Source organism: Heterocephalus glaber, unplaced genomic scaffold (assembly GCF_053883595.1).
Source record: "Heterocephalus glaber isolate CG9 unplaced genomic scaffold, H.glaber_assembly_v1.0 deba00001497, whole genome shotgun sequence".
Taxonomy (NCBI): domain Eukaryota; kingdom Metazoa; phylum Chordata; class Mammalia; order Rodentia; family Bathyergidae; genus Heterocephalus; species Heterocephalus glaber.
Window position 1 is genome coordinate 526,895 of NW_028258320.1, and position 25,672 is coordinate 552,566.

At 55.0% G+C, this 25,672-nt stretch overlaps 2 protein-coding genes across 7 annotated transcripts in view; both read left to right on the forward strand.

Moving 5' to 3' along the window:
* The window catches only part of Mapk14 (mitogen-activated protein kinase 14), a 69,514-nt gene extending 66,539 nt beyond the window's left edge, over nt 1-2,975 (forward strand). For all 6 annotated transcript variants that reach the window (XM_087184433.1, XM_004846695.4, XM_004846696.4 and 3 more), the window contains one exon: nt 709-2,975. In XM_087184433.1, the coding sequence (XP_087040559.1) occupies nt 709-776 (68 nt within the window). In that variant the 3' untranslated portion in view covers nt 777-2,975. The remainder of the gene's footprint in view (nt 1-708) is intronic.
* Nucleotides 2,976-17,649: 14,674 nt separating this feature from the next.
* Mapk13 (mitogen-activated protein kinase 13) lies at nt 17,650-25,434 on the forward strand. The gene is made up of 12 exons (XM_004846694.3): nt 17,650-17,901; nt 18,309-18,438; nt 19,721-19,779; nt 21,610-21,718; nt 21,834-21,863; nt 22,482-22,529; nt 22,668-22,782; nt 22,857-22,928; nt 23,752-23,831; nt 23,972-24,050; nt 24,122-24,298; nt 24,524-25,434. Exons 1-12 carry the CDS (start codon nt 17,783-17,785, stop codon nt 24,604-24,606), a joined length of 1,101 nt encoding a protein of 366 aa, XP_004846751.1. The 5' UTR covers nt 17,650-17,782; the 3' UTR covers nt 24,607-25,434.
* Nucleotides 25,435-25,672: the final 238 nt, after the last annotated feature.

Sequence of the window (25,672 nt, forward strand, 5' to 3'; positions counted from 1 at the left end):
AAATCACTACCCAAACCAATTTGAAAAATAAAAATGAAGGGGTTCCAACCTGCTCACTAACACTTGCAGTTAGAGCCTGCAGGATGAGTGTGCTCCTCTAATGGAATCTGTCGTAGATGATGACCCTCTGGACCTTTGAGAGGCTATTGTGGTCTGATTTTGTGCACAGCCCTTCACATCTGTTAGAGCTTTGAGGTTCTCTGGAGTTTTTGCATTTGCAACATCTGTCTGAGATCAGTAGCGAATAGGGTGTTTTCCAGTTGATAGGACTGAGGCAGGGAGAGTTTGTATCTTAGCTGTTGCCGTAGAGTCAGGAACACAGCTGGGGAGAGAACTACGTCTCCCATGTCCAGTTCATGTTTTCTCCTTAAAACACCAGTTCAGAACTCTAGTCATGTCCCAGAGCCAGGACTCCCTGTGGCTGCAGCTCCAAGTGCTCTGTTATCCTTGAGCACTTTCTCCAGAGAGCTGTGAAGAGGAGGCACTCAGTGATGAGGGAAATGAGAAGAAATGAGTGGTTTACATGGATCCTCGAACCTGTGTAGTCCTGTGTCCCTCATGGACATCACACACGAGTGATGCGGCAGTCCCTCGAAGTAGCCCCTCCAGTGCTAGCCTCAGCTGGAGGAGCTTGAGTTTAGAAGTCTGAGTGCAGCCAGCAGAGAGAGTCTGAGCTCTGACATCTGGCCTCTCCTTCCTGACTTCCAGGCTTGACCTATGACGAGGTCATCAGCTTTGTGCCAGCACCCCTTGACCAAGAAGAGATGGAGTCCTGAGCGCCTGGTCCCTGTCCTGTCCACCCACTTCACTGTGAGGGGAAGGGAACTCTCCAAATCTCATTCAAGTGCCTCTTGCTGCAAAGACTTCCCCCATGGTGGAAGGGGTGTGTGTGCACGCATAGCATGTGTGTGTGTGTTCGTGTGTGTGCGCGCGCATGTCTGTCTTTGTGGAAGGATAGGAGCGTAATAAGAGCAGTTATGATTACAGTGACATTACATGGAGTTACAGATGCCCACAGCAGCCTCCCCTGACTCAGGGAGACAAGGGCTGCCATCTTGTTAGGGATGTGTTAAATGCAAAGTAAAAATATTAAATGCCCCCAATCCCAGTTATGCTTTTACCACCCTGGCCTCTCGTGAGGCCGCGCACCTGAGATTCCGTCCCCGGTGAAGGAAAGCCTTCTGGCCTTGCCCACACACCACAGCGCACAGAGAGGGCTCTGCCTTCTGGCTGCTTCAGGTGTGCAGCAGTCCCCCCAGCCATGCGTTCAGCCAAAAAGGACCAACCGGCTCTGTCCACGAGCCAATGATGAACTTGCTCAGTATGGTTCTCAGAACTTGACTGCTTATGTTTGAAACTGTAAATATGTCTGTGCCTTAAAAGGAGAGAAGTCAGTGTAGATAGTTCAAAGACTGCAGCTGCTGAGTTCTGAGCCAAGCAAGTAGCAGGGCAGTGAACGGCCACTGCGAGCCGGAAGTCACCAGGAAGCGCGTGAAGGCGGCCATGTCTGAGCGCGCGCAGATGTACATCCTCCGGCTTCGCTCCCAAGTGTCGCCGTTTCTCTGCTTATTCCGCACCCTCAGTGCAGAGGTCTCCCGAGTCTAGGCCTCAGTCACACGCAGGTTCCTGCTGTCAGTGTGTGTGCTGTCTCCTAGCAGAGCGAGGCTGTGTCCTGCACGCCCTGCTGTTTGAGCATGCGCAGCCGCCCGTCCTGTTCTCCGGGAGGCCCTAGGAGGCCCTAGGCCAGGCACGGCCACCCAGGAAGACTTGGGTGGATCCAGCCCACATCACCTCAGCTGATGCAAGGGGCAAGGGACTTCATCTGCTCTTCAGCCACAGTGCTGTCTTGTGTGGAATATGCTTGATATTCCAGGTGCTGTTGATGTGAAAAAGGAGGGGCGGGTGGATGAGTGCATTTTCATTTTTGTCATCTGATTTTCAACAAATTGCTTTTGGGGAGCCATCGTGGAGACAGATGATCAGGGATTTGTCCAGGAGTATCCCAAACTCTGGCAAACAAGTTGTTCTCTTCACTCCCATTGCTAAGAAATGCTGAAAATCAAAGTGCAAACATAAACCCTCATGAGGTCAGAAACTCCTACTGCTATCTTTCTCTAAATTTTTTTTTAATTACAAGGTGTCTTTTCCAGCCCTCTATGGAAAGGGTCTTCCTGGCAGCTTACCATTGATTTTTTGATCTTGGTTTGGGGAGAAATAAATTTTCTCAGAATTTTGTACATTGCAGGAATCCTTTGAGAGTGTGATTCCTTTTGATGGGAAGAAAGGGCAAACTATTTTACTATTTTGTATATTCACCTTTATAGTTGAATTGTGCTCAGGGGTGGGGAAGAGTTGCTTTCATAACTTTCTGAATTTCAGGCATTTTGTGCTGAGCGAGGATCCACATATTTAAGCCTTTTGTGTAATGAGAAAGTGCAGAGCCAATTCCAGACTTGGCTGTGTGACAGATCGTATTTGGGCCACGTCGTCTCCGCTCTCTGTTCGTGCAGTGGTCCACGCACTGCAGAGGGAAGGGAGGACCCGAGTCCGCTGGAGCCCGAGGGACGGAGGTGGGTTGAGGGCGAGCCCCTGGCCGGGACCCCGTCCCCGCAGGAGAGCAGACACCAGGCCTTAGCTCCTTGTGTGCAGCGCCAGCGCTCACCGTCCACAGCAGGGTGGGTTTCGTCGGCGTGCGTGGTGTGAATGCTGGTGTGATTGCCCGTCGGGAGGCTGCTGTGAGTACCCTTCTAGAAAGGTCTCTACACATGACCGTGGACGAGTTAGGAGGCCGCGCCCCGCGTGCCTGGACTCTGAGCCGGAGCCGCGGAAGAGCTCCCCTCTGGTTCTCTGCTAGGGAACCACGGAGGGACGGTGGGAAACACGCTGTTTTATTTGTATTCCTGAACCGAGCTGTAATCAGTTATAGGATGTCAGACAATACCACTGGTTAAAATAAAGCCTATTTTTCAAATTCAGTGAGTTCCTCAAATTTATTATGTTTTTCTCTTGATTGTTAATTTAATATACAATATGGCATTGTATCAGTGTTTTTCAACTGTGGCCTGGCACATATTTCTGACAGATCCTACTATTCCTAAATTTAAAAAATATGTATAGAGCTCGTTAGTTGTGTATCTTTGGTGAGTAGTTTGGGCCTTTGATGTGGATGGGTAAAGCAAAGAGCAAGCCAGGTATTAAGTGGCAGGGTTACCATACTTGGGTGTGAGGGTGGCCCAGGACAGGGTTAGATCCCACCGCCACCAGTTTTTGTGTAGCCTGCTGAAAAATGGTTTTTACATTTTTAAATGGTTGAAAAAGATCAAAAGAAGAATATTTTTTGCAGCATGTGAAAAATAATGTAAAATTCAAATCTCAGTGTCCATAAATAAAGACTTATCAGAACTTAACCACACTCATTTGTTTACATATTGTCTGCGTGGCTGCTTTTGTGCTGCACTGACAGAGCTGAGTAGCTGCAACAGAGACTCGCTCTGGCCACCTCATCTCTGTATGGTGAAGTTCAAGTTCCTTCCAGCTTGGACATCCGGAGACCGTCTGTAAGCTGTGTGTTTTGGTTTTTAAATTGCCACTGAAGGGCTGGGGATTTAGCTCAGTGGTTCCGCCGCCTGCTTCGCAAGCGCAAGGTCCCGTGTTTGATCCCTGGTACCAAAAAAATAAAAAATAAAAAACATAAATTGCCACTGAAAAGGCTGGGTGTGTATGTATCTGCATACTGTTTGTAGGGTTGTAAGCAAATGTATTTTATGATTCCGTCTTGTCTCCATGGCCCTTGAAAATAGTCTTCAAACTACCGAATTGGACTCCAGGATTAAAGAGCCACAGGGTCTCCTCGCTGAGTTCTCAGGGCCTGTGCTGGTGCTGGAGAGGAACTTCCTATGTCCGGGGAGGGACACCACGCAGTGCCTAGGGGACACTGAGAGCCTGCGGCGGGTATTTGTCCTGTGCTGCCTGCCCCACCCAGCACCTGGGAATAATAGCCGTGATCAAAGGCAAACCAGCCACAGGCTGTCTTCCTATCCCTGGCCACTTTTTCTTTTCCCTGGAGACTAAACCCAGAAAGCTCTGAACTACACCCTCCAGCAATTTTAACTTTGTTTTTTTAAAATTTTGACAAAGTGTCCCTAAATTGCCCAGGCTAGCCTTGAACTTTATGATCCTCCCACCTCAGCTTTCCAGGTAGCTAGATTATAGGTATGCACCACCCGGCCTGGTTCCCAGTCCCAGTGACTTCTTAGGAAGGGGAGAGGACCCAGCCTGAAGTATCACAAGAGAAACTTGCTCCTGCAGAGATCAGACTGTTGCCTTCACATCCAAGGCATGAGTGCAGCCTTCCTTCCAGGCTTGTGAGACGCAGCCTAGGAAGAGCTGACACCAGAAGACGCTCGCCTCAAGTGAGCCCACTTAGGGCCGGGATGTAGCTCAGTGGCGCGGCACCCGCCTGGCAAGCACAAGGCCCCGTGTTCCATTCCCAATACCAAAAAAAAGGGAACCTACTTAAAATGGGGCCAGAATTTTATTCAACACGATGGGATTAGAGGCTAAAGGAAGTCAGACTGGGACTTTTGTTTTTTGTGTGTCTTTCTGAGACAGGGTCTCTTTTGAGTGGCCAGGTTCCCCAGGCTTGACTCTAACTTGTCATCTTCCTGCCTCAAATTTCCCAGAGTGCTGGGGCTGCAGGTGTGCACCACTGTGCACCTGACTGTGCCCAGCTAATTGTGACTTTTATCATGAAAACAAAGTTATTAAAACATTCCCAATTTCAACTTTTTTTGGAGACAGGGTCTTGCTATGCAGTTCAGGCTGGCCTAGAACTCAGTATGTAGCTGAGAACTCACAGGGATCCTCCTGGTTCAGCCTCCTGAGTAGTGGGATTACAGGCATGCGCCACCATGACTGGCTCAAATATGTATTCTTATGATATAAGTGTTTTTTCAAGTGAAACTAATTTAATAACTTATTTCAGTTTTGCAACATAACCATAGGGGGAACTTTAGCAAAACGTATATATATATTTTTGGTACCGTGGATCAAACTCGGGACCTTGCATTTGCAAGGCAGGCGGCGGAACCACTGAGCTAAATCCCTGGCCCAGCAAAACATAGCTGAAGTCTTCATCTGTTTTCAACAGGGCCCTCAATGTCTTGATATTCAGGGGTTTTTTTTGGGGGGGGGGTACCAGGGATTGAACTCAAGACCTTGCACTTACAAGGAAAGCACAGTGCCATTGAGCTAAATCCCCACCCTCCATACTGTTTTTTATATAAGTACCACTCTGCAGCCAGTGTGGCGGCACATTCTGGGATCCCAGTACTCTGGGAGGCTGAGGCAGGAGGATCGCCACAAGTTCAAGCCCAGCCTGGGCTACATATTGAGGCCATGTCTCAAAAAAAAAAAACCCAATACAATGAAATAAAAGTATAAAAAAGATTGTGGGTTCAATTCCCACTACTACCACCTCCAGAAAAAAAAAAATGCCCTCACATACCCCTCTTTGCCTTTCCTTTTACTATGAACTTTGCTTCAGATTACAGTGGTTGTCTAGCGTTATCAACCTCATTGAATCCACCATCATTTGCAAGACTCAATTACTGCAATTTATCTACATTGTATTTATATCGCTTATTGGTGTTTACAAAGACCAACAAAAGATTAGAATCCAAGGGTGGATACACAACTGGATTCAGATACTAATTTAGAAGTAATCACTTCCTTAGTGAATGTCTCTGTGTTGTGATGACTTTCACTTCTTTGCAACCTGGTAGCTGTAAGGACTAGGTTAACAAATATGCAAATAATGAAGACCCCTTTTATGTATAATTCAGATGTTTTCATAATGAGCACGTCCTTTGAACCAGCATGCACACTTCCAGAGGTCTGTACCAGTGCACAGAGGGAAATGTAAAAGGCGGTTCAGAGCCCTGTGCTCTGTGATAGGAAACCTTCGGTCACTGCGCATCCACAGGTCAGGACCGCAGTGTGAGCCAGCCATGTGTGCCCTGTGATCCACATGTGCTGTGCGGTGCACCCAGCAGGCAGGGGAGGTGCGAGACACTGCAGGAGAAAAAAGCAGTGGCAGACTGTATGCCACACCCCTTCTATGCAAAATGCTTGGGATTTAGCAATATTCACAGAGACCTCACTGGTTATGTCCTTCTCCAAAAACTGGGAACCTGAGGCTTCTTGAGTGCTGAGTCAACTGTGCCACGTGAGAGACACGTCTGATTGTGGATCTTCTAGGAGTTCTCAACCTGTGTGTAGCTAGGAAAAACCTAGAAGGACACGCATGAAATCATTAGCCACTATCTCCAGGAAGTGGGATTGTGGGATCTAACATTTGGGGGCATTTCTGTCATCTCTATTTTTTTTATGACTTTGTAATTTTGTTGGGTTTTTTTGTTTTGTCTTGTTTTGGGGGATTTTTTTTGGTACGGGGCATCAAACTCAGGTCCTTGTGCTTGCCCAGCAGGCAGCGATTTGTAATTTTGTTGTTATCAGAAATGCTTTTTCTGGCCAGCCCTGGTGGTGCACACTTGTGATCCCAGCACTTGGCAGGCTGAGGCAGGAGGATAGCCACGAGTCTCAGGCCAGCCTGGGCTACACAGTGAGTTCAAGACCACTGTGGAAATGGACTGCACCCACCTGTCCAGCCTCCGATCACTGCCTTGCCAGTTTCCCCTCCCAGCTGGGAGGCTCAGTGCTCCCCCGCCGAGGGTTAACACGGGATTTTTTCCACGTGGCACTGTCTATGTGTCCGGCGGCTCCTGTGCACTGTAGGGTGTTGAGCAGCATCCCGGCCTCTGCCCCTGGACACCGGTAGCCACGGGACTCAACCCCAGCCAGAGCAGCCAGAAACGTCTCTAGGTATTGCCAAAAGTCCTGCAGTTGGCAAAATCATCCCTGTTTAAAAACTAATTTCAAGCTCCCTCCCTCTCCATCTTGTGGAGTGCCCAAGCCTCTTTTCTTGAAAATACACTTAAAGGTTAACGCTACTAACCTGCTATAACTTTAAGAAATGGCTTGGTATCTCAGAAGCAAAGTACGAATTTGGAAAGACTTTAAAAATGGGTACATCTCTTTTTTGAGGAAAAGGATTATGTTAAAGCAGTTCAGGAGAAAGCATATTCAACACTGGATTAAGGCCTTTTTGTTTCTCAAAAAACAAAACAAGAGAAGTGGGTGTAGAGTGAACTAAGTTATCCTTTGTTCAGAGGCTCTGACCAGTATCTATAGATGGACAACCTAGTGATTTACTGGAGTATAACTACAAGGCGTTCTCGTGCCAGGAAGGATACAGTACACACTGGCTTTTGGAGCACAGACTTGGGTACACATTTCAGCTTGACTTCCTGTCAGATTCAAGATGTGCCCAAGACATAGTTTTTAAATTTTTTTTAAAAATTTATTACAATGAAAGACATTGCCATTAATTCCCCTCAGAATCTTTCCTCTCACATCAAGCACATCTATCCCATTGTTTTTGCTACTTTCTGAAGCAGTTCTGGAGGTGCTGTTTCCTGAGTGTCTTTAGTTCTGCTGCCAATGCCTCGATGTCCTCAGTCGAGTCCAAATGTTTACCTTGCACTGTCACCTTGACTTGGGGAAGAGCCTGAAGTCGGACGTGCCAGACCTAGTGGCTAAGGTGGGAGAGGATGCACCATGTTTTGATGAGCCTGCCTTTCTGTTGGATGGCACTTGCTAGCAGCGTTCACCAGATGTCTGATCCCAGCACCTGAAGACACTCATGAAAGAGCACTTCCAGAGCTGCTTCAGAAGTGGCAAGAACAGTGGGATAAGTGTCTGAAGCAAAGGGAAGCATCGTGAGGGGGATTCATGGCAGTGTGTCTCATGGTAATAAATATTTTCTTTCCTTTTCTGCTTTGTTTTTGAGACGGGGTCTTGCAATGTAGTTCAAACTGGCCTTGAGCTCGCTGTGTAGCCCTGGCTTTTAATCACTCGCAGATAGATCACCTTGTCTTGTGCTTCTTGTCTTTGCAGCAACAATCTTTAGAAACAAAGAGCATCTAATGTGAAATGAAGCACAGTGTATGCGGGGTTTTGCCCTGCCTAGGAAATAAGGCCATCTGGAAGGTTTTTGTCTGAGAGGCGAGAGTCAGCTGTAGAAATCAAGTTGGGTGCACAGCAATTCAGTGAATTAGGACAAGGACCGGAAGGTGATTGAAGGTACCCGTTGGCTGTGATCCAGATAATTCCCATTTCCCCATCCATCTGCTGCTTTAAAATGAAAACATCAAGGAAAAGACAGGAAAGCAGTGGAAGTCATTATGCCTGCCACCTTGCACCCTCGTTCAACCAGTCTACAAATATCTATCGGTTCCTTCCGTGTGTCAGGCACGGGAAATACGGGAGAATAAAGGTCACATTGTCTCCTTGTAGAGCTGATGGCAGCAGCAGGCTGCCGCAAGGTCCCTAGGACAGCACCTCAGGGCACCTCGTCGGAGACCGTTCCTGGGCTGGGTCACCTCTGGTCACTGTACCGGCCCAGCAAGTGGGACAGGCAGTGGGAGGGGGCGTGGGAGCCGGGCCATGTCCCCCCGGGTGCTCCCCCCGACCCGGCCACCGGCTCGGCTGTGTGTTTCCGGCGTGAGCCACGAAGTCATCATCCACCACCCGGACACGGAGACCCACTCCCACAGGGCCATTGCTCCGGCACAACAGACCTGCTGGTCCTGCACGGAGAGCTGGGCTGCCTGGTGAGACAGCAGTGACGCCAGGAGAACAGCTGGTGACGTGCTGCCTGCCCCGGGAGTTCCCTCCCCAGGCAGTGGCGAGCGTTGCTCTGCCCCTCAAGCCTGCCTCTCAGTAGGAAACCTGCTCCTTCCTGCCAGTCTTACCTCCTCCCCAGTTTCTGGGCCGGCGCAGCGGCATTTCTGTGACCTGCACTGAGCCTGCAGGTGGCAAAGCACTCGGCACATTGCTTCTCCTAACTACTGTCCTTCATGACATAAATCAAACAGGTTTATTGTTTTAAAACAGCAAGCTCGGTGTAGCTAAGTAAGATCTGTTGTCCCGCTACCTGGCAATGGCACTTAACAGGTTGGCATAAATCCTAGAAAATGTCCTACTGCTGTAAAAATCCACAACTTTCGGGGCCAGGAGTTTAGCTCAGTGGCACCATGCCTGCCTTGCACACCCAAGGTCATGAGTTCGATTCCCAGTATGCAAACAATCCACAACTTTCACACGAAAGCATGAAACCCTGCCACTAAATTTCACCCCAGCCCAGATACTTCCCTCTTTTAGCTACAGTTATTTCCAGATAGATGTAGAGTGGGGCTTTGAAAAAAGTTTCAGCCCCAAGACCATGAAGGAAAAAACTAATGAACTTCATGACACTAACGCTGTAAAACTTTCATACACTGGAAGCAGTGGGGTAGGATTTAGTAAGGGTGGAAGCTGCATGTATGTAGGTAATTGTTCTGGAAAAGCTTGCTCATAGACTCACAAGGAACTGAGCAGCATTTGCCTTCAGCTTTATTTGTAATAGCAGAAAAAAAACTGGAGGAAACTGCGAAGTCCACCAGTAGGAGAACAGAAAATAAACTGCAGTGAAATATTACACAGCAGAGAAAAGTGAAGCAGACTGATTTTGGCTCCCCTGCTCTCCACCCACCCCTGTTTTGTCTGTGCCTGAGATAACTGACAAATTGCAGTGTCTGGAAATGTTTTTAGTTGTCAGACTTGGGAGAGGCAGTGAGCCACTGGCATCTAGTGAGTACTGACAAGAATGCTGCTATATAACAAATAAAATGAGACAGGAAGTCCATAGTGCCAGGTAACAGCATTGGCAGATCTCACCAACCACTGAGAAAGGAAGGTACCAAATGACCCAGTTTGCCATCATTCACACACACACACACACACACACACACACGCATGTACAGTACAACTGCATACCCCTTCCTTGCTGTGCAAACTTGGCAAAGTGCTTAAGCATTCAGGACCTCAGTTATCACTTCTGTAGAATGGGTTCATATTCATGATAGCACCTTCATAGGGTTGTGGCGAGGATTGCATGAGTTAACCAAAGTACAGTGCCTCAGAGCAACATGTGGCTATGGTAAGAACTGTAGAAGTTGCTGGGTGTGACAGCGCACACCTGCCATCCCAGCATTCAGAGGCTGAGGCAGGAGGAACCCAGGTTCAAGCCCAGCCTGGGCAGCTTTGCAACTTAGCAACCCTGTCTCAAAATAAAAAAAACTCGGGCGTAGGGAAGTAGCTTAGTGCAAAAGCCCTGGGTTCAATCCCCAGCACTGTGCACACGTTGGCCATAGGGTCTCATCGTCTCGAATGTTCTGTGTTTAAGGCAGCGTGGGTGAAGGTGGCGAGCCTGGGGTGCCTCGGCGGCCTGCCTGTCCCTCTGCCACCCATCAGCCTGGCGCCTTCTCCCTCAGCACCGCCTGTTCCCCCAGACCCCAGACACCTGCCCTGCACTCATTTTTCCTTTTCCTTTTCCCCGTGATGCAGAATCGCCTCTCTGCTGGAGATTCTAACTGGGCGGTGAGCATGCACCCCATCCGTCCATGGAGGCAGCGCGACTGTCCTGGCGGTCAGGGGATGTGTTCACCGCGAGGGCAGCATGGCCTGGCTGGTCCAGAAGCTGCACGGCTCTGCTCCACCCACAGGCAATGAGGTGTTGTTCACTCAGGACAGGGGCCCCGGGGTGGGCACTGTGGCCTCTCTCCACAGACCCTCGGGCCCTCGATGCCCAGCAAAGCTCGGCCGGTTGGGTTGAAGCTTTGCTAGGCAGGTAGCAGAGATGGAGAACAATGAGGAGCCCCTGACCCAGCCGTGTCAGGCCCAGTCCCGGGCTGTGAGTGAGGACGGAGGCGTTGTGTGGAGGCGTGAAGGATCCCTTCACCCCAAAGCACAGAGCCGGATCAGCCGGCCTGGTCCCGCAGGTGGGAAGCTGACGCTCTGGCCTGGCGGCTCTGGGGCGAGGAGTGTCCCCGCCACATCATGGAGTGAATCGCGCCTGGCCATGCGTCACCGGCTCTGGGCCTGGACGGGAGGGGCCAGGCAGGGCCGCCAGGGCTGGGAGAGGCACAGTCACCTCACCTTGGGACCAGCTGGCGCTCACGCCCTCCGCCCCTGTCACACCTGTCGGCCAGCAGTGGCGTGCTGGAGCTGGCAGCCGGAAGGTGGCCAAGCCAGGTATTTGCCAGGATTGTGGAACAGCCTGGCCATTTCCTTCTGGAAGCAGGGAGGTTCAGCTGTGCTGTGTGACCTTGGGCAAGTCACTGTGACCTCTCGGCCTCCTTTTGTTATTCGTAACGTGGGAGGTTCTACTAACCCATCTCAGGGCGTTCCTAGGAGAATTAAAATGGGTTACATATATGAAGAGCTCTTGGAACAATTTTTGGCAAGTAATTGGCTCTGTCAATGTTTGTTAAATACACATATTAGAAAACTGATGTGTCCAGGCAGGCAGAGCGACTTAACCTGGGGTCACACAGCAAATCAGAAGCAGAGCCCAGATCTTGCCCGGCAGCCAGCCCTGCTGGTCCTGTTTGATGTCTTTGCTGCTGACGTGGCTCCCTGGCTCCTGGGACAGTCTGTGTCCTGACAGGGACCTTACATGGGAGGAGCGACGCAGCCAGGTGCCGGCCTCTGCCCTTGAAGGCAGGCTGCCAGGCCGACCTCGGGTGCAGCAGGGCTGAGACCCCATCACCCCAGCCAGGAGGGGTGAGGTCGGCTCCGTCTGCCAGTCAGCCGGTCGCTGCATGCCAGGCGCTTCTAGGTTCTGGGAATGCAGCAGTGAAGGGCCGGGAGGAAACGGGAGACAGGTGCAGGTGCGGGGCAGCGCAGGGAGGAGGAGGCCTGGGCCAGGTGCCTCTGTGGTGTCCTTGGGTGGGAGGTTGCGCCTGCAACCTGGCGTGTGTCATCTGTGGCGTCCACCGCGTCCCTGGCCAGGTGGGCGGCATCCTCCCGTCTCCCCAGCGGGGAAGCTCGGAGACAGGCTCTGGCCCGCCTGGAGTCGTGCAGCTCTGCCTGAGGACGGGAGCTTCACACTCAGCCCTGCTCCCAGTCCCTGGAGGGGCCGGGGATCGGGAGGGTGTGCACAGCGGAGGAGAGGAAGGGAGTAGGCAGCAGTCCAGGGCAGAGGGTCTGCTTCTGCAGAGCTCTCAGAGGGAGCAGTGGGTGCAGACGGGCGGGCTGCAAGTTCCAGGCACAAGTGCAGGTCCCACACTTGGTCCCTGTGGCACCCACACAGGTCCAGCCGCGTGCTAGGGGCCGGGAGCTGACAGCCGTCACAGGCGAAGCCAGGACAGAACCGAGAAAGCCGGAAGGGCCCAGCGCAGGCTGCAGCAACCGGACAGTGTCACCCCTCCATGCCCCGCCACAGGCCTGAGCCCAGCGCACCTCACCACAGCCTCCTGGATTCCTCCCTCGCCTTCCAACCTCACCGCACTCCTGCTCTGACCTGGAGGAGGCGGTCAGCTCTTCATGCATTTGGAGGGCAGACAGGGTTATGGGGCCCGGCAGGGACAAGGACGCTGCCTCACCCTCAGTCACTGTCTAATGGCAGAGGTGGATACTGACTAGGACACGACAGATTAAGGTTATGATCGAGAGCAGAGTTTGGGGGCACTTGTGATTCCGGCACTCTGGGAGGCTGAGGCAGGAGGATGGCAGGTTGGAGCCCAACCTGGGCAAGGTAGAGACTTAGCGAGACCCCAGAGGGCTTGGGGATGTAGCTCAGGGTGAAGTCCCTGGATTCAATCCTCAGTACTAAAAAAAAGAAAAAGATTATGATGAAGGTTACCAAGCCCAAGGCCAAGGTCCAGGCTGGCCATGGCCAAGGTTCCCACCTGCCCCGCCCAGGTGCCAGCCCCGAGCCGGCTGAGCGGCGCCTCCTTTGCGGAGCTGTCCCCGCCCGCGTTCTCCGCTAGGGGGCGCCCACGCGGAGGGCGGATGGAGAAGGGCGCAGGGCGCAGGGCGAGGCGTCCGCACTGTTGGAGATGCTTTGGGCTGAGGCCCACGACCTGCGAGGGGTGCGCTGCTGCGACCCCAATCCTGCTGACCAGCCCGAGCCCCCCAGATGAGGAAGAAGTAGTGGGGAGACGGGGTGGCGCCCCCTCGAGTTTCCAGGGGCCACACATTTGTCCCCGGGTGCTCCAGTCTCCTAACAGATGAGGGACACGTGGTGCAGGATCACAAGAGTGGGGACTCCAACTGGGCTGGTGGCTTTCTCCACTCCTGTAGGTCCCAGTTCTGCCTTGAAAGTGGAAGGTCCTGAGTTCAATCCCTGGTACCGCGGGGGGGGGGCAGGGGTGTAGCTCAGTGGCTCTGCACCTGCCTGGCAAGTGCAAAGTCCTGAGTTCGATCTCTGGTATCGAAAAACAAAATGTTTTGTTTTGAGACAGGGTCACACTATGTAGCCCAGGCTGGCCTCAAACTCTCACCGATCCTCCTGCCTCAGCCTCCTGAGGGCTGGGATTACAGGTGTGTGCCATCAGGCCCGGCGAGGGCAGACATCTTTATCTGTTCCTTTTCTGTGACATCCCCTGGCCTGGATCAGTCCCTGGAACACCTTCAGTAGGCAAATGTTGAATGAATGGGTGGATTGGGTGGGTTCATGGCAAAAAAAACTCAAGGGCCAGGGATTTAGCTCAATGGCACTGCATCTGCTTCCTAAGAGCAAGGTCCTGAGTTCGATCCCTGGTACCAACAAAACAAAACAAAACAAAGGAGTTGGATGTGAGTTGGAGTGGAATGGAGGGCCAACCCCCGGGGCAGACACAGGGCAGGCTGCTGGGCAGGGCAGAGCCTGCTCCCTGTGAGTTCCAGCATCTATCAAGCACCTCCTGTGTCCCCAGAACTGAGCCAGGCCCTTATGTAGACTCATACAGCATTGCCAGTCACAGAGCAGCCAGCACAGGCAGAATTCCCTCTGCTTCTCCCGCCTTCTTGCAACTCGGGGTTTGCTGGCATCTCTGGGTCCCACTCCTGGCTGCTTGCCTGTCCTATGCTGTGGAAGCCGGGTGTATCAGGATTTCTCTTCTCAGGGCTAGTGGTGGCCAGGGTGTGTGCGGGCCCTGTCATTTGGGACAGAGGTGGCACTTGGGGGGTGCTGCGTTGTATCCCCGAGACAGTGGAGTCTGCCTATGGCCTCAGAATCACGTGGGGCCTCTTCTCCCGAGCACGCCCCCACCCTGCCACAGCCCCCAGCCAGACAGGAAGGTGACAGTCACTTCCTGACACCTGCCGGGCACCCGGAAACCTAGGACAGACCTCGGAGCCAGATGCCAGGTTGTGCGGTCATGTGCGACCTTAGGCCACTTCCTTAACCTCTCTGGCCCTCGGTCACTCCGTGTGTGCTTGGGGACAGACACGAGCTGCTGGGTCCTCTCAGCCAGCACAGCACAGTCCCTGTGTGCTCTGTGGACACGGAGCATGTCACACACATCAACATCACACAGGGCCACTTGTCACCAGGAGAGGTCGAGACAAAAACCAGGCCATTCCCTCTGAACACAGTCATTCTGAACACACACGAGACATGAATGTGTCCCCATGGCAGAAAGGACCAAAAGTCCCTCTCTGAGATGGCTAATCTAACAGCTGGTTTTGGGCTCCTTCAGGGCAAGATTTTTTAAGGTACCGGGTTCCAGAATGACCTCCATCTCCTGACTCCTGCCCCACAAGACCTAACACAGCCACAACCTTGAAAGTCCTTCTGGATGCCTCTTCCTGAGCTCCCCGGGCACTGGCTCCCCAGCTCTGTCCCTCCCTCACTGGCCGGGCGCTGTGGGGAAGACACTGAGCCGGGCTTGGCCTGGAACCATTCTCAGCCTCTTTAATGTACACACAGTCCCCACCTTGCACTGGCTCTGCTTAGGGTTTTCCTCCCTTACAGCGTAGCACAGCTGACGTGCTCTCAGGAGCCGCCACGCTTCAGATTTTGCTCTTTGCCCAGGCTGGTGGGGTGTGCTCTGATCCTCTCTTGTCAGCCCCAGCTCCCACTTGGTCACACGGTCGTGAGCCTCGGGCGGCGAGTCCTCCAGGCGGGGTAGGTGTGTTCAAGGTGCCTGGCTTATCTGACAGAACCCAGCCTAGGCTGAGCCACAGGCCTACTTGTCATACTTTAATGTCACCATTTTTTACGGACAGGGAAACTCCAGGAGACAGAGCCAGCTTGGAAATTCAGGTTGCTTTCCTCAGCCCGCCTCCGCTTTAATGGGGCAGACAGGACAGAGAGGCATGGAGTCCGCAGGGAGGAGAGGAGCCCAGGGCCGGGGCGGGGCTCCAGGTTGGCCTGCTGACCTCCTCCCACTCCTCCTCCTCTCCCACAGCCATGGGAGCCCTGACTGGACCCCGAGGTGCTTCCCTCCCAGCTGCCAGGCTGCTGAGCAAACACAGGCCCAGCAGGGCCTGAGAGGGGGGTCATTGTCAGCCGAGCCTGAGGCCTGAGTCACTTCCTGACCCTTGCCCAAGAGATGTCCCGTCACAGCTGCGGTGTCCAGCTGGCCTGCAAGGATGACACTGCGTGGGCAGAGGGACCTCCTATTTGTCACCCTCCTGGGCTCATCCCTGTCACCCACAGAGAGGCTCTAGCCCTGGCCTGTGTCAGGCGTAAATCCCAGCTTCTCCCTACCGGAAAGGACCTGGGGTCGCCAGACGTCTCCTCACCTGTGTCCAGCCCTGGCATCTGACCTTGGGGACCCCAGACCAGCTTCAGGATCACTAGGAGGCCTGGCACCTCCTCCCTCCTCTTCCTCAGGGTCTCTGGGCTGGGGTGGAGGACTGGGCAGGGAAGAGGGGACCAGCCGGCTGCCCCAGTCTGGCCAGGAGGCTTGTCCTCTGCTGGGGACACCCGGGGGGTCAGCAGCGAGACCATGTTCTTCCAGGAGCAGTTTCTCCTCTGGGGCCTCGGGCAATGACTGCACCCCTCCGGACCTCGGCTCCCAGGCTCTCAGGTGAGGGCATGGGGCACTGACTCACAGGCCTCCCTTGGTGATCCGGCCCTGAATGGTGTTTCTGGTTACGCCTGGCCTGGCAAGGCAGCACCGTGTGGCAGGCTACAGCCCCAGGGCTCCAGGGCCCTAGTGCACCCCCTAGCTTGCTGCCGGCCACCTGCAAGTTCCTTTCCTTGCTAAGACGCCCTCTCAGCCGGACATGGTGGTGCATGTCCACAGTCCCAGCTCTTTTGGAGCCTGAGGCAGGAGGACCACAAGTTCAAGCCCAGCTTGGGCATCTGGGCAACTTAGATTGTGTCTAAAACCAAAACAACAACAACCCAGAAAAGAACTGGGAACGTAGCTCTGTGTGAAGACCTTCAATTCAATCCCCAGAATAGCAAAATAAATAATGAACACAATTTTTAAGGTGTTTTGAGCCAGTTAAAAAATAAAAGGGGGCTGGGGATTTAGCTCAGTGGTTTCACCGCCTGCTGCGCAAGCGCAAGGACCTGAGTTCAATCCCTGGTACCACACACAAAAAAAGACATAGCTACGGTTGCAGGCTGGGGATTTAGCTCAGTGGTGCCGCCGCCTGCCTCGCAAGTGCAAGGACCCAAGTTCAATCCCCGGTACCGAAAAAAAAGAAATAAAATTAAAAATGATCAGGCAGAGCTTTAAAATAAATAATAAATAAATAAATAAAAGTAGGAGCCAGGGATTTAGCTCAGGGGCACAGCGCCTGCCTGGCAAGCACAGGGTCCTGAGTTCGATCCCTGGTACCAAAAATAAATAAATAAAATAAAATGTTAGGCAGGAGTGATAGCAGTGGCAGTGCTTGCCCAGCACATGTCAGGCCCTGGGTCGAATCCCCAGTACCACAGAAGAACCCAGTACCGTTTGTCTGCCTCTGACAAATGAAGCTATGCGCCCCGCCTCATCCTATTCTGGGTCAGGGCATCCAGGGCACTGCGTCCATTCCCAGCCTCTCCCCCTGTCCCGAGAGCCTTTGCAATTTAATTTAAAAACAGAATCTCCTTTGGGTTTCACAAGCCACTAGGCACAGGTGGCAAATGACCCGTGTCATTTCCTCACAGGGCATTAGGAAGCCAGCAAAAACTGTTGAAAACCGGAAATTTGTACCTGTGTGGACATTGGTTTTAGAAAATCAGTGCTATCAAATCAGAGCTAAAGCTCAGTGGTGCCGCCGCCTGCTTCACAAGTGCAAGGTCCCGAGTTCCATCCCAAGTATCAAAAAAAAAAAAAAAAAAGAAAGAAAGAAAATCAGTGCTATCAATTTTAGGTGTAAGAATGATTTTTTTTTAAATGGGTTTTTTTGGGGGGGGGGATGGTTTGTGACAGGGTCTCACTATGTAGCTCAGGCTGGCCTTGAACTCACTATGTAGCCCAGGCTGGCCTCAAACTCATGGCGATCCTCCTGCCTCAGCCTCCCTAGTGTTGAGATTACAGGTGTGTGCCACCACGCCAGGCAAAAATCCGTATCAAGTAGAGGCAAAAAAAAAAAAAAAAAGATGAAACAATTTTGTTCCCGAGTTTGGCTTCACAATAACGGGGGAAGAGAAATGTGGGTAACATGAAGTTGGCTCTGAGTTGCCGGAGATGCGGAAGCCGAGGACTGAGCTCTTCCCACCAGGCCCGCACCTGCCGCCGGCGGAAGTGGGGCGGGGCGGGGCGGGCGGCGCTCCGAGCACCTGGCGGCCGCGGGGCAGGTGGGACACGCAGTGTCCCCGCCCCGGCCGGGGCGGAGCGGGTGGCGCGGGGCGCGGAACCTGGCGGGCCGGGACGCAGCCGCCGCGCTGGGCCGCCGAGCTCGGGTGCGCGGGATGAGCCTCGTCCGGAAAAAGGGCTTCTACAAGCAGGATGTCAACAAGACGGCCTGGGAGCTGCCCAAGACCTACGCGGCCCCGACGCACGTCGGTAGCGGGGCCTACGGCGCCGTGTGGTGAGACCCGGGCGCCTCTTCGCGGCCGCCCCGCCCGAGGACCCCACGCCGGCGCCCCCAGCTCTCACCGGGAAGTGGGGCGGAGCAGCGCGGCGCGGGGGGGGGGGGCAGGGCGCTCCTGTCTCCCCACCTCAGAGCCCGAGGTCGGATTCCGACGGGCTCTCCAGGCTGTCACCTGGGGGGACCCCTGGTGCAGAGGAGGGCACCGAGGCCCTGCCTGCTCCGGAAGCCCTGGCATCAGCGTGCCGAACCCCCGGGGAGTGCCACCCCGCCCCTCTGCCTCCTGCCTGGGTCCCGCACTCCACGTCCCACGCCGTGGTGGGCATCGCTCCCGCCAGCCCGGCCTGCGGGCCAAGGCAGGGCACAGGGTCCAGGCGACCTGAGAGGTTCCTGCCTGTCCCCTGCAGCTCCGCCGTCGACAAGCGGTCAGGGGAGAAGGTGGCCATCAAGAAGCTGAGCCGACCCTTCCAGTCCGAGATCTTCGCCAGGCGGGCCTACCGCGAGCTGTGCCTGCTGAAGCACATGCAGCACGAGAACGTAGGCGGGGCTCTCAGCTGCCCGAGCTCTGGGTGGGGGAAGGGAGGCCCAGGCTGGGCTTGGCCGGCCCGTGCCAGGAGCTCTTGGCCGGCGGGAAAAGGGAGAACTTCTTGCTCCCCGGTCCTGGCTTCTTTCTTCATTAGTAAGATGAGGGGTGCGGGGTATGAGGGCATTTCCGGTAGAGGAGTTTCGGGAGGTACAGCTGCCTGGCTGTTTTGAAGAAACGGGCATGGAGAAGTTTGCGATTTGTTCTGCATCTCAGAGCTCCTGGGTGGGGCTGAGACAGTCACTGTGTGCCAGACGTAGGGGCTCTGTGCCCGCTGACTTGTGGAGTCCTCCCAGCGTCGCCTAGATAAATACCACTGCCCCCATCACAGCTGGAGAAACGGAGGCACAGAATGGCTTTTGGATTATGTAGTCAGTCAGTGGCAGAGCTGGGATTTCCATGAGACCTCCTGCCTGCTGGGACAGGGTGGACAATCCAGTGACCCAGCTCGGGCCTGGCAACCAAGATCCCAGGACCGGGGTTGGAGCTCGAGCATTTCAGAGAGTGATTTCAAAGTGCTGTGTGTACTTTGAGCCCCATCCCTTTTCAGCAAAGCCCTCCACGTGACTTCCAAGCAGCGGTGATCTTGGGGCTCTGAGCCAGTCCTGCGTCAGGCAAGGACAGATGTGGCCAGCAGAGAGGGCCCTTCTCCTCTCCACCCCCTCTCCCTTTCTGTGGTACTGGGAGTTAAACCCAGGGCTCACACATGTTAGGCAAGAGCTCTACCGTTGAGCTACGCCCCAGTACATTTTTTTTTTTTTGGTACTGGGGATCGAACTCGGGCCCTTGCGCTTGCGCAGCAGGCGGCGAAACCACTGAGCTAAATCCCCGGCCCCTAGTACTTTTTATTCTAAGACACAATCTCTTTAACTTGCCCTGGACTGGCCTAGCACTTGAGCTTCTCCTGTCTCAGCCTCCCACGTAGCTGGGATTGCCAGTGTGCACCACTGCGCCTGACTCCTTTTGTCCTGGTGGCTTGTGAGTTGAGAAAGGAGTTTGTGCCGCTTGCCCTGGACACAAGCCTTGGGCAACCCCCACCAGCCGGACTGCAGCACATCATCCTTCCCACAGGGGCCCCTCTGCTTCCGTTTTGCCCCCTTTACTGCCCCAAGCAGCCCAGGGCTGCTTCCTGCTGGAAGAGGTTGACTGGCAGAGGGTGGGTGGTCCCAGGTGGGTGGCAGGGAGCTGGGGGGAGAGGGCGGCGGCTGTCCAGCCCTCACCTGGCTTCCTCCACAGGTCATTGGGCTCCTGGATGTCTTCACCCCAGCTTCCTCCCTGCGCCACTTCCAGGACTTGTGAGTCGGCCGCCCTGGCTTCGGAGTGTTTGCAGCTCTCACTTGGGGCTTGGGCAGGAGACAGGGTCAGATTCTCGCTTGTGGGTTTGGCCTCCCGCCCTGCAGCCCCTGTGCCTTGGGCCATGGAGGTGCCGGAGAGAAAGGCAGGCGGGAAGAGGTGGCAGGGACCTTTACCGGCTTCACCATGGCCAAGTTGGGTACCTGCCAGTCCTCAGGGCTTGCCGCAGCCCCCCAGCCCCTCTGTGGCCCAGACATGGCTCTGGAGCGTGGGGTTCTTTCTGCACAAAGCAAGGATCGCAGCTTGGCTGCCCCGGCAGAGTCACACAGGTCCTCAGCGTGGAGGGGCTCTGTCCAGCTCTGCACTCCGGTGGGCAGGTGGCAGGGAGAGGGGCGGGGAGCGCCCCTGGGAGGAGGGACAGTGCCGAGGTCAGGGTTCAGGACCCAGCCTTGGGCTGCAACCAGGGATGGATGGGATGCCGAGGGCAGACGGGAGACTGTTGGGAGGCAGGCCAGACAGCCGTATCTTTGGGGAGGCCAGGAGGTGATGCCTGGGCTCCTGCTCGGGACTCAGGGTGGAGGAAGAACCAGCCTGGGGAAAGATAATGAGCTCCACGCAGCCCCTGGCTTTTGTGGAATCTGTGCAACAGCAGTTAGGAATAGCACAGTTACGGGTCTCCAGAGGAAGGCTGGGCTAGCAATGTGGGTTAGGGCCGAGCGATGGCCTGAGGGTGGGTCACTGTAAGCCTGGTCAGTGGGAGCCACCCGAGGGTTTTGAGGGAGCCTTGGACCTGGGGGACAGTCAGGCAGGAGAGGAGCTGTGGTCAGTGTGGGGAGGTCCCTGGGGACCTTGAGCCAAGCAGTGTGGTAGAAGGGAGGAAGCAGAAACCAGGTTACCATAGCCAGGTGCGGTGGCGCACACCTGTAATCCCAGCACTCGGGAGGCCGAGGGAGGAGGAACCTGAGTTCGAGGCCACCCCAGGCAACTTAGCAAGACCCCGTTTTAAAATAAAATTTTAAAAACTGAAACAAAGGGAAGGTGACTCGTACAGTGAGACTTCAGCAAGTTTGTGAGCCAGGATAAAGAAGGGGGCGGGGTTTAGCTCAGTGGTTCCGCTGCTGCCTGCCTCACAAGTGCAAGGTCCCGAGTTCGATCCCCGGTACCAACAAAAAAGGACGGGGGAGCAGGGGTGAGAGGGTCCTCAAAGAGGTGGAAGATGCTGGAGGTCTGGGGGAGGAGGGAGAAGGCTCAGGGAGCTGCCCTCCACGAATCCTTTTCTCAAAAATATTCCTTTTATAATCTGTTACCTTTTGCTTTTGGACTTTGCTGCTCCCACCTTGAATAACAGTTCCATTCTGCTGCCCTCGACCTGTTTTGCAATCCCATAAAGAGATGCAGTGGCCCAGCCACCAGCCTCCTCCCCTTCCTGAGAGCGGTTTTATTGTTTCCTTCTCGGAAGGGGAGACACTCAGCTTGTTAGAGGAGCCAGCTTAGCCGGCCATGACCCTTGGGAACAGCACAGGGAAGCAGGGAAGGAAGTGCGGGCAGGTGCTCGGGCTCACAGCTGGGCTGGCTGTGGGCAGTGGAGCGGGTGAGGAGCAGGCCCCTCTGAAGAGCGGGAGCTCCCGTTTGGTTCCCTTGCTTCAGTGCCAGTACTTGTCCCTAGCTGTGCCAGCTGAGCAGCCTTACACACAGGGAGCCCTGAGCCCTGAGATCCACGAGGGGCTGGTTTTTCCTACCCCTTCTTGTCTGAGTCATTTCCAAGGCATCAGAGCTCAGACCTGGCCTGGTTGAGGCTGGGGCCCGCACCTAGAAGCCCCCATGCCTTCCAGCTACTTGGTGATGCCCTTCATGCAGACGGACCTGCAGAAGATCATGGGCATGGAGTTCAGCGAGGACAAGATCCAGTACCTGGTGTACCAGATGTTCAAGGGTCTCAAGGTGCACGGGGCTTGGAAGGGCCCCCAGAGATCTGGGGGAGCCAGCAGGGCTTCACCTGTGGTGCCAGGCAAGGGAACCGGGGCACTGGATTCACCCCCTCTCCTTCTCCCCCCAGTACATCCACTCCGCTGGCGTCATCCACAGGGTGAGTCCTTTCTTACTCCGGTCCTCGGGCCCCTGACCTCCGGGGAAACTGGGGTTCTCTGGGGGTTAGGGAATTGGAAAAGGTGGTGGGAAGGGACAGTTCTTGGGAACAGGGAATGAGGATTTTTCAGACCCAGCCTTGGCCCAGGAAGGCCTGTGTAACATGGGAGAATCATTGTGTCCTGGGAAGCTGGGTGGGGAGTTGCTTTAGACAAGTGAGCCCTGAGTTCGGGGCTCGGCAGCAAGAATCGGGTCCCTGTAGAGCTGCATGGGCCGCAGGTGATACCTAGCCCAGCCTTTCCTGGGGGTGGAACCCAGGGCCTTGTCGTAGTAGAGGAGCACTGTATCACTGAGTCACACCCTCAGTCCTCATAAAATTTTACTTGAGATAGGGTCTTGCTAAATTGCCCGAGCAGTTGGCCCCTAACCTGTGATCCTCCTGCCTCAGCCTCCTGAGTAACTGGGATTACAGGCATGCACCACCACACTGCTTCAATCCTTATTTTATACAAGAGGACACTGGGGCCTGGAGAGGGGAGGGGGCCTGGGGTCCAGGACATCTCCCATCTCCACCCCTCAGCCTGGTGCTCCTCCCTGTCCTCTCTGTCCTCCCTCCCAGGACCTGAAGCCGGGCAACCTGGCAGTGAACGAGGACTGTGAGCTGAAGGTGAGTGGCTGCACGGCAGGCGACCACCAGGCAGGGTGGAGCGGGGGTAGGAATGGGGGTCTAGTGGGAGCCCCTCGGAGCTGCTCCAGACCCTCCTGGCCTCCACAAGCACCGTCTCCCATGTCCCTCGAGCCGTAGATCCTGGACTTCGGGCTGGCGCGGCACGCGGATCCCGAGATGACCGGCTACGTGGTGACACGCTGGTATCGGGCTCCCGAGGTCATCCTCAGCTGGATGCGCTACAACCAGACGGGTGAGTGAGGGCAGAGCCCACAGGCAGGGGTGGCGGAGCAGGCAGATGGCAGTGACGCGCCCGCCTCCCCTCAGTGGATGTCTGGTCCGTCGGCTGCATCATGGCGGAGATGCTGACTGGGAAAACCCTGTTCAAGGGGAAGGACTGTATCCTTTGCCAGAAACACAGGCTCCATCTGGGGACCATTCCTTCAATGCACTCTCTATTTAAATACTTTTCCTTTTTTTTTTTTGGTACTGGGGATCGAACTTGGGTCCTTGCGCTTGCACAGAAAATACTTTTCCTTTGTGCAACAGGGACAGATGCTCTTTTTCTTTTGAGACAGGACCTTGCTACGTAGGTCAGGCTGTTTTCGAACTCATTGTGATCCTATCCTCCTGCCTCAGCCTCCCCAGTGCTGGGATTACAGGCGTGCGCCACCATACCCTGCTCAGTGATACATGCTCCTTGTAAAGGAATTTTAAACTGTAGGTGAACAAAATGATGAAATGAGCCCCCAGGTCTAGGGATGTAGCTCAGTCGCAGAGGACTTGCTGTGTGTCCCTGAGGCCCTGGGTTTGATCCCCAGTACCAGGAAAAAAAGAAAAAACAGAAAATGAGCCCCTTATAATTCCTCCCACTTTGGCCCTGGCACACAGAGGAGGGAGGTGTGTGCGCTGGCAGGCTTTTGGTGAGGACACTCGGCTCTGCCGGGCTCTGCGAGGTTCAGGGGTCAGGAGAGATGGGAAGCAGGCAGGCAGCCTCGTGGGAGGGCAGGGAGTCCCCACGCCCGGGATGGGTGTCAGGAGGTCGCCCTTCCTTCCCGGCCTGGCCTGCTGCCCTGGAGCTCTGGCTCTGCAGGCTGAGCCTTCTCTCCTGGGCTGTGGAGGTGGGAAGCTGTCTGGGGCCTGGGCCGGGCCGTGGTGCCCGGGGAATGGTGTTGGGCTGCAGGAAGGGAACAGCGAGGCTGTGCCTTAACCCGCTGCCCAGACCTGGACCAGCTGACCCAGATCCTCAAAGTGACTGGGGTCCCAGGTGCCGAGTTCGTGCAGAAGCTGAACGACAAAGCGGTGGGTGGCTATGGGCCCCAGCTGGCCAACCGGGGGGGGGGGTGTTGGGGTTCACTGCACCCCCACGGCCTTCATCCTGCTGGCCTCTGCCTGCCCTGTACCCTGAGCCCTGAGGGGCCTGGTGCTCTTCCCTCTTCCAGGCCAAAGCCTACATCCAGTCCCTGCCACAGAGCCCCAGGAAGGACTTCACTCAGCTCTTCCCTCGCGCCAGCCCCCAGGGTGAGTCCATGCTGCTTCCGGGGCCCCGGCACCCCGGGCCGGCTGGGGGGCTCATGGCTGTGTCACCGCAGCCACAGACCTGCTGGAGAAGATCCTGGAGCTGGACGCGGACAAGCGCCTGACCGCCGCCCAGGCCCTCGCCCACCCCTTCTTCGAGCCCTTCCGGGACCCTGAGGAGGAGACAGAGGCGCAGCAGCCCTTCAGCGACCCCCTGGAGCATGAGAGGCTCACAGTGGACGAGTGGAAGCGTAAGGGTCGGGAGCAGCCCGCAGCCTCCTTTGCTTCCTTCCTCCTCTGTGGCTGCCAGCCTTGCCTGTCTGTCGCCGGGAGACCCCTGCCCCTCTCTGAGCTGGTCCTATCTGCTGGGTGTCTCTCTCCTTGGACTGCTCTCCTGCTGCCCGCTAGTGGGGGGGGGGTGGCTGCCTCCTGCGCCCAGCGCCCCTTCCTCTCCTTGAAGCTGCCGCCTTCCGCAGAGCACATCTACAAGGAGATCATGAGCTTCAGCCCCGTCGCCCGCAAGGACTCGAGGCGCCCGAGTGGCCTGAAGCTGCAGTGACTGCCACCCCTAGATGCTGCCCTGGGGCCAATATTTATTTGTCACCACTAAAGAGCACCCCAAAGCCCAGGACAGAGGGCCTGCCCTGGGCCTGGCTGCTGCAGAATTCAGGAAGGAAGAGGTCCGAGCACACTGGACTGCATTAGTAGGCCATCGGTCCGTCTGTCTGGAGCGCAGGGCCTTTCTTCCCTGACGGCGGCGGTGGATCCATTTCCCTGGGCTGCTGTGACCCTCTGTGTCCTGCTGGTGCCTTACAACAGAAACCTGTGGCTCACAGTTCTGAAGCCCAAGGTGAAGGTGCTGGTCAGGCTCTGCTTCCTCAGAAGGGCCTAGAACAGAGTGCTTCTCCTCTTCCTTTAGCTCCTGGTGCTCTGGACAGCCCTTGGCATTGCTTGGCTGTAGCTGCTGCCACTCTGGCCTCTGCGTGTGTGTTCACCCTCTTCCCATCTCCATCTTTCTGGCTTCTTTTTTTGGTATCAGGGATTGAACTGAGGACCTTGCGCTTGCAAGGCAGGTGTGGTTCCCTGAGCTAAATCCCTGGCCATTTTTTGTTTTTTTTGAGGCAGGGTCTCCCTTTGTAGTTCAGGCTGGCCATGAACTCACTGTGTAGCCCAGGCTGGCCTCAAACTCTGGGTGATCCTCCTGCCTCAGCCTCCCAAGTGTTGGGATTACAGGTGGGCCACCCTGCCCAGCCATCCTTCTATCTTCTTGCAAGAATAGCGGTCATTGGATTTAGGGCCCACCTGAATCCAGTATGATCTCGTCTTGGTCCCTACTACTCACATCTGCAAAGACTATTTCCAAATAAAGTCACATTCTGAGGTTCAAGGGGACATGAATTTCAGGGGAAGACTATTCAGCTCACTACGGATGGCCGTGAGGGAGGTGCCCTCGTGCTGTGGTGGACCCTGAAGTACCCAGCTGCTACCCAAGCGAGGTACAGAGAGAGCTGCAGCTGCTGAGACAATTTAGGTGCAGAGAGGAAACAAAATGGAAACCAAGCTTTTGTAAATATGGAGGGGAAGAGGAGTTGGAGGGGAATGGGAAAAAGAATCAAGATGCATCA

Coding starts and splice junctions, on each gene's coding strand:
- Mapk13 (XM_004846694.3), top strand. CDS start 17,783: ATGAGCCTCGTCCGGAAAAAGGGCTTCTACAAGCAGGATGTCAACAAG. Junction 19,780..21,609: donor CTGCGCCACTTCCAGGACTT/GTGAGTCGGCCG, acceptor CATGCCTTCCAG/CTACTTGGTGATGCCCTTCA. Junction 22,783..22,856: donor GATGCGCTACAACCAGACGG/GTGAGTGAGGGC, acceptor GCCTCCCCTCAG/TGGATGTCTGGTCCGTCGGC.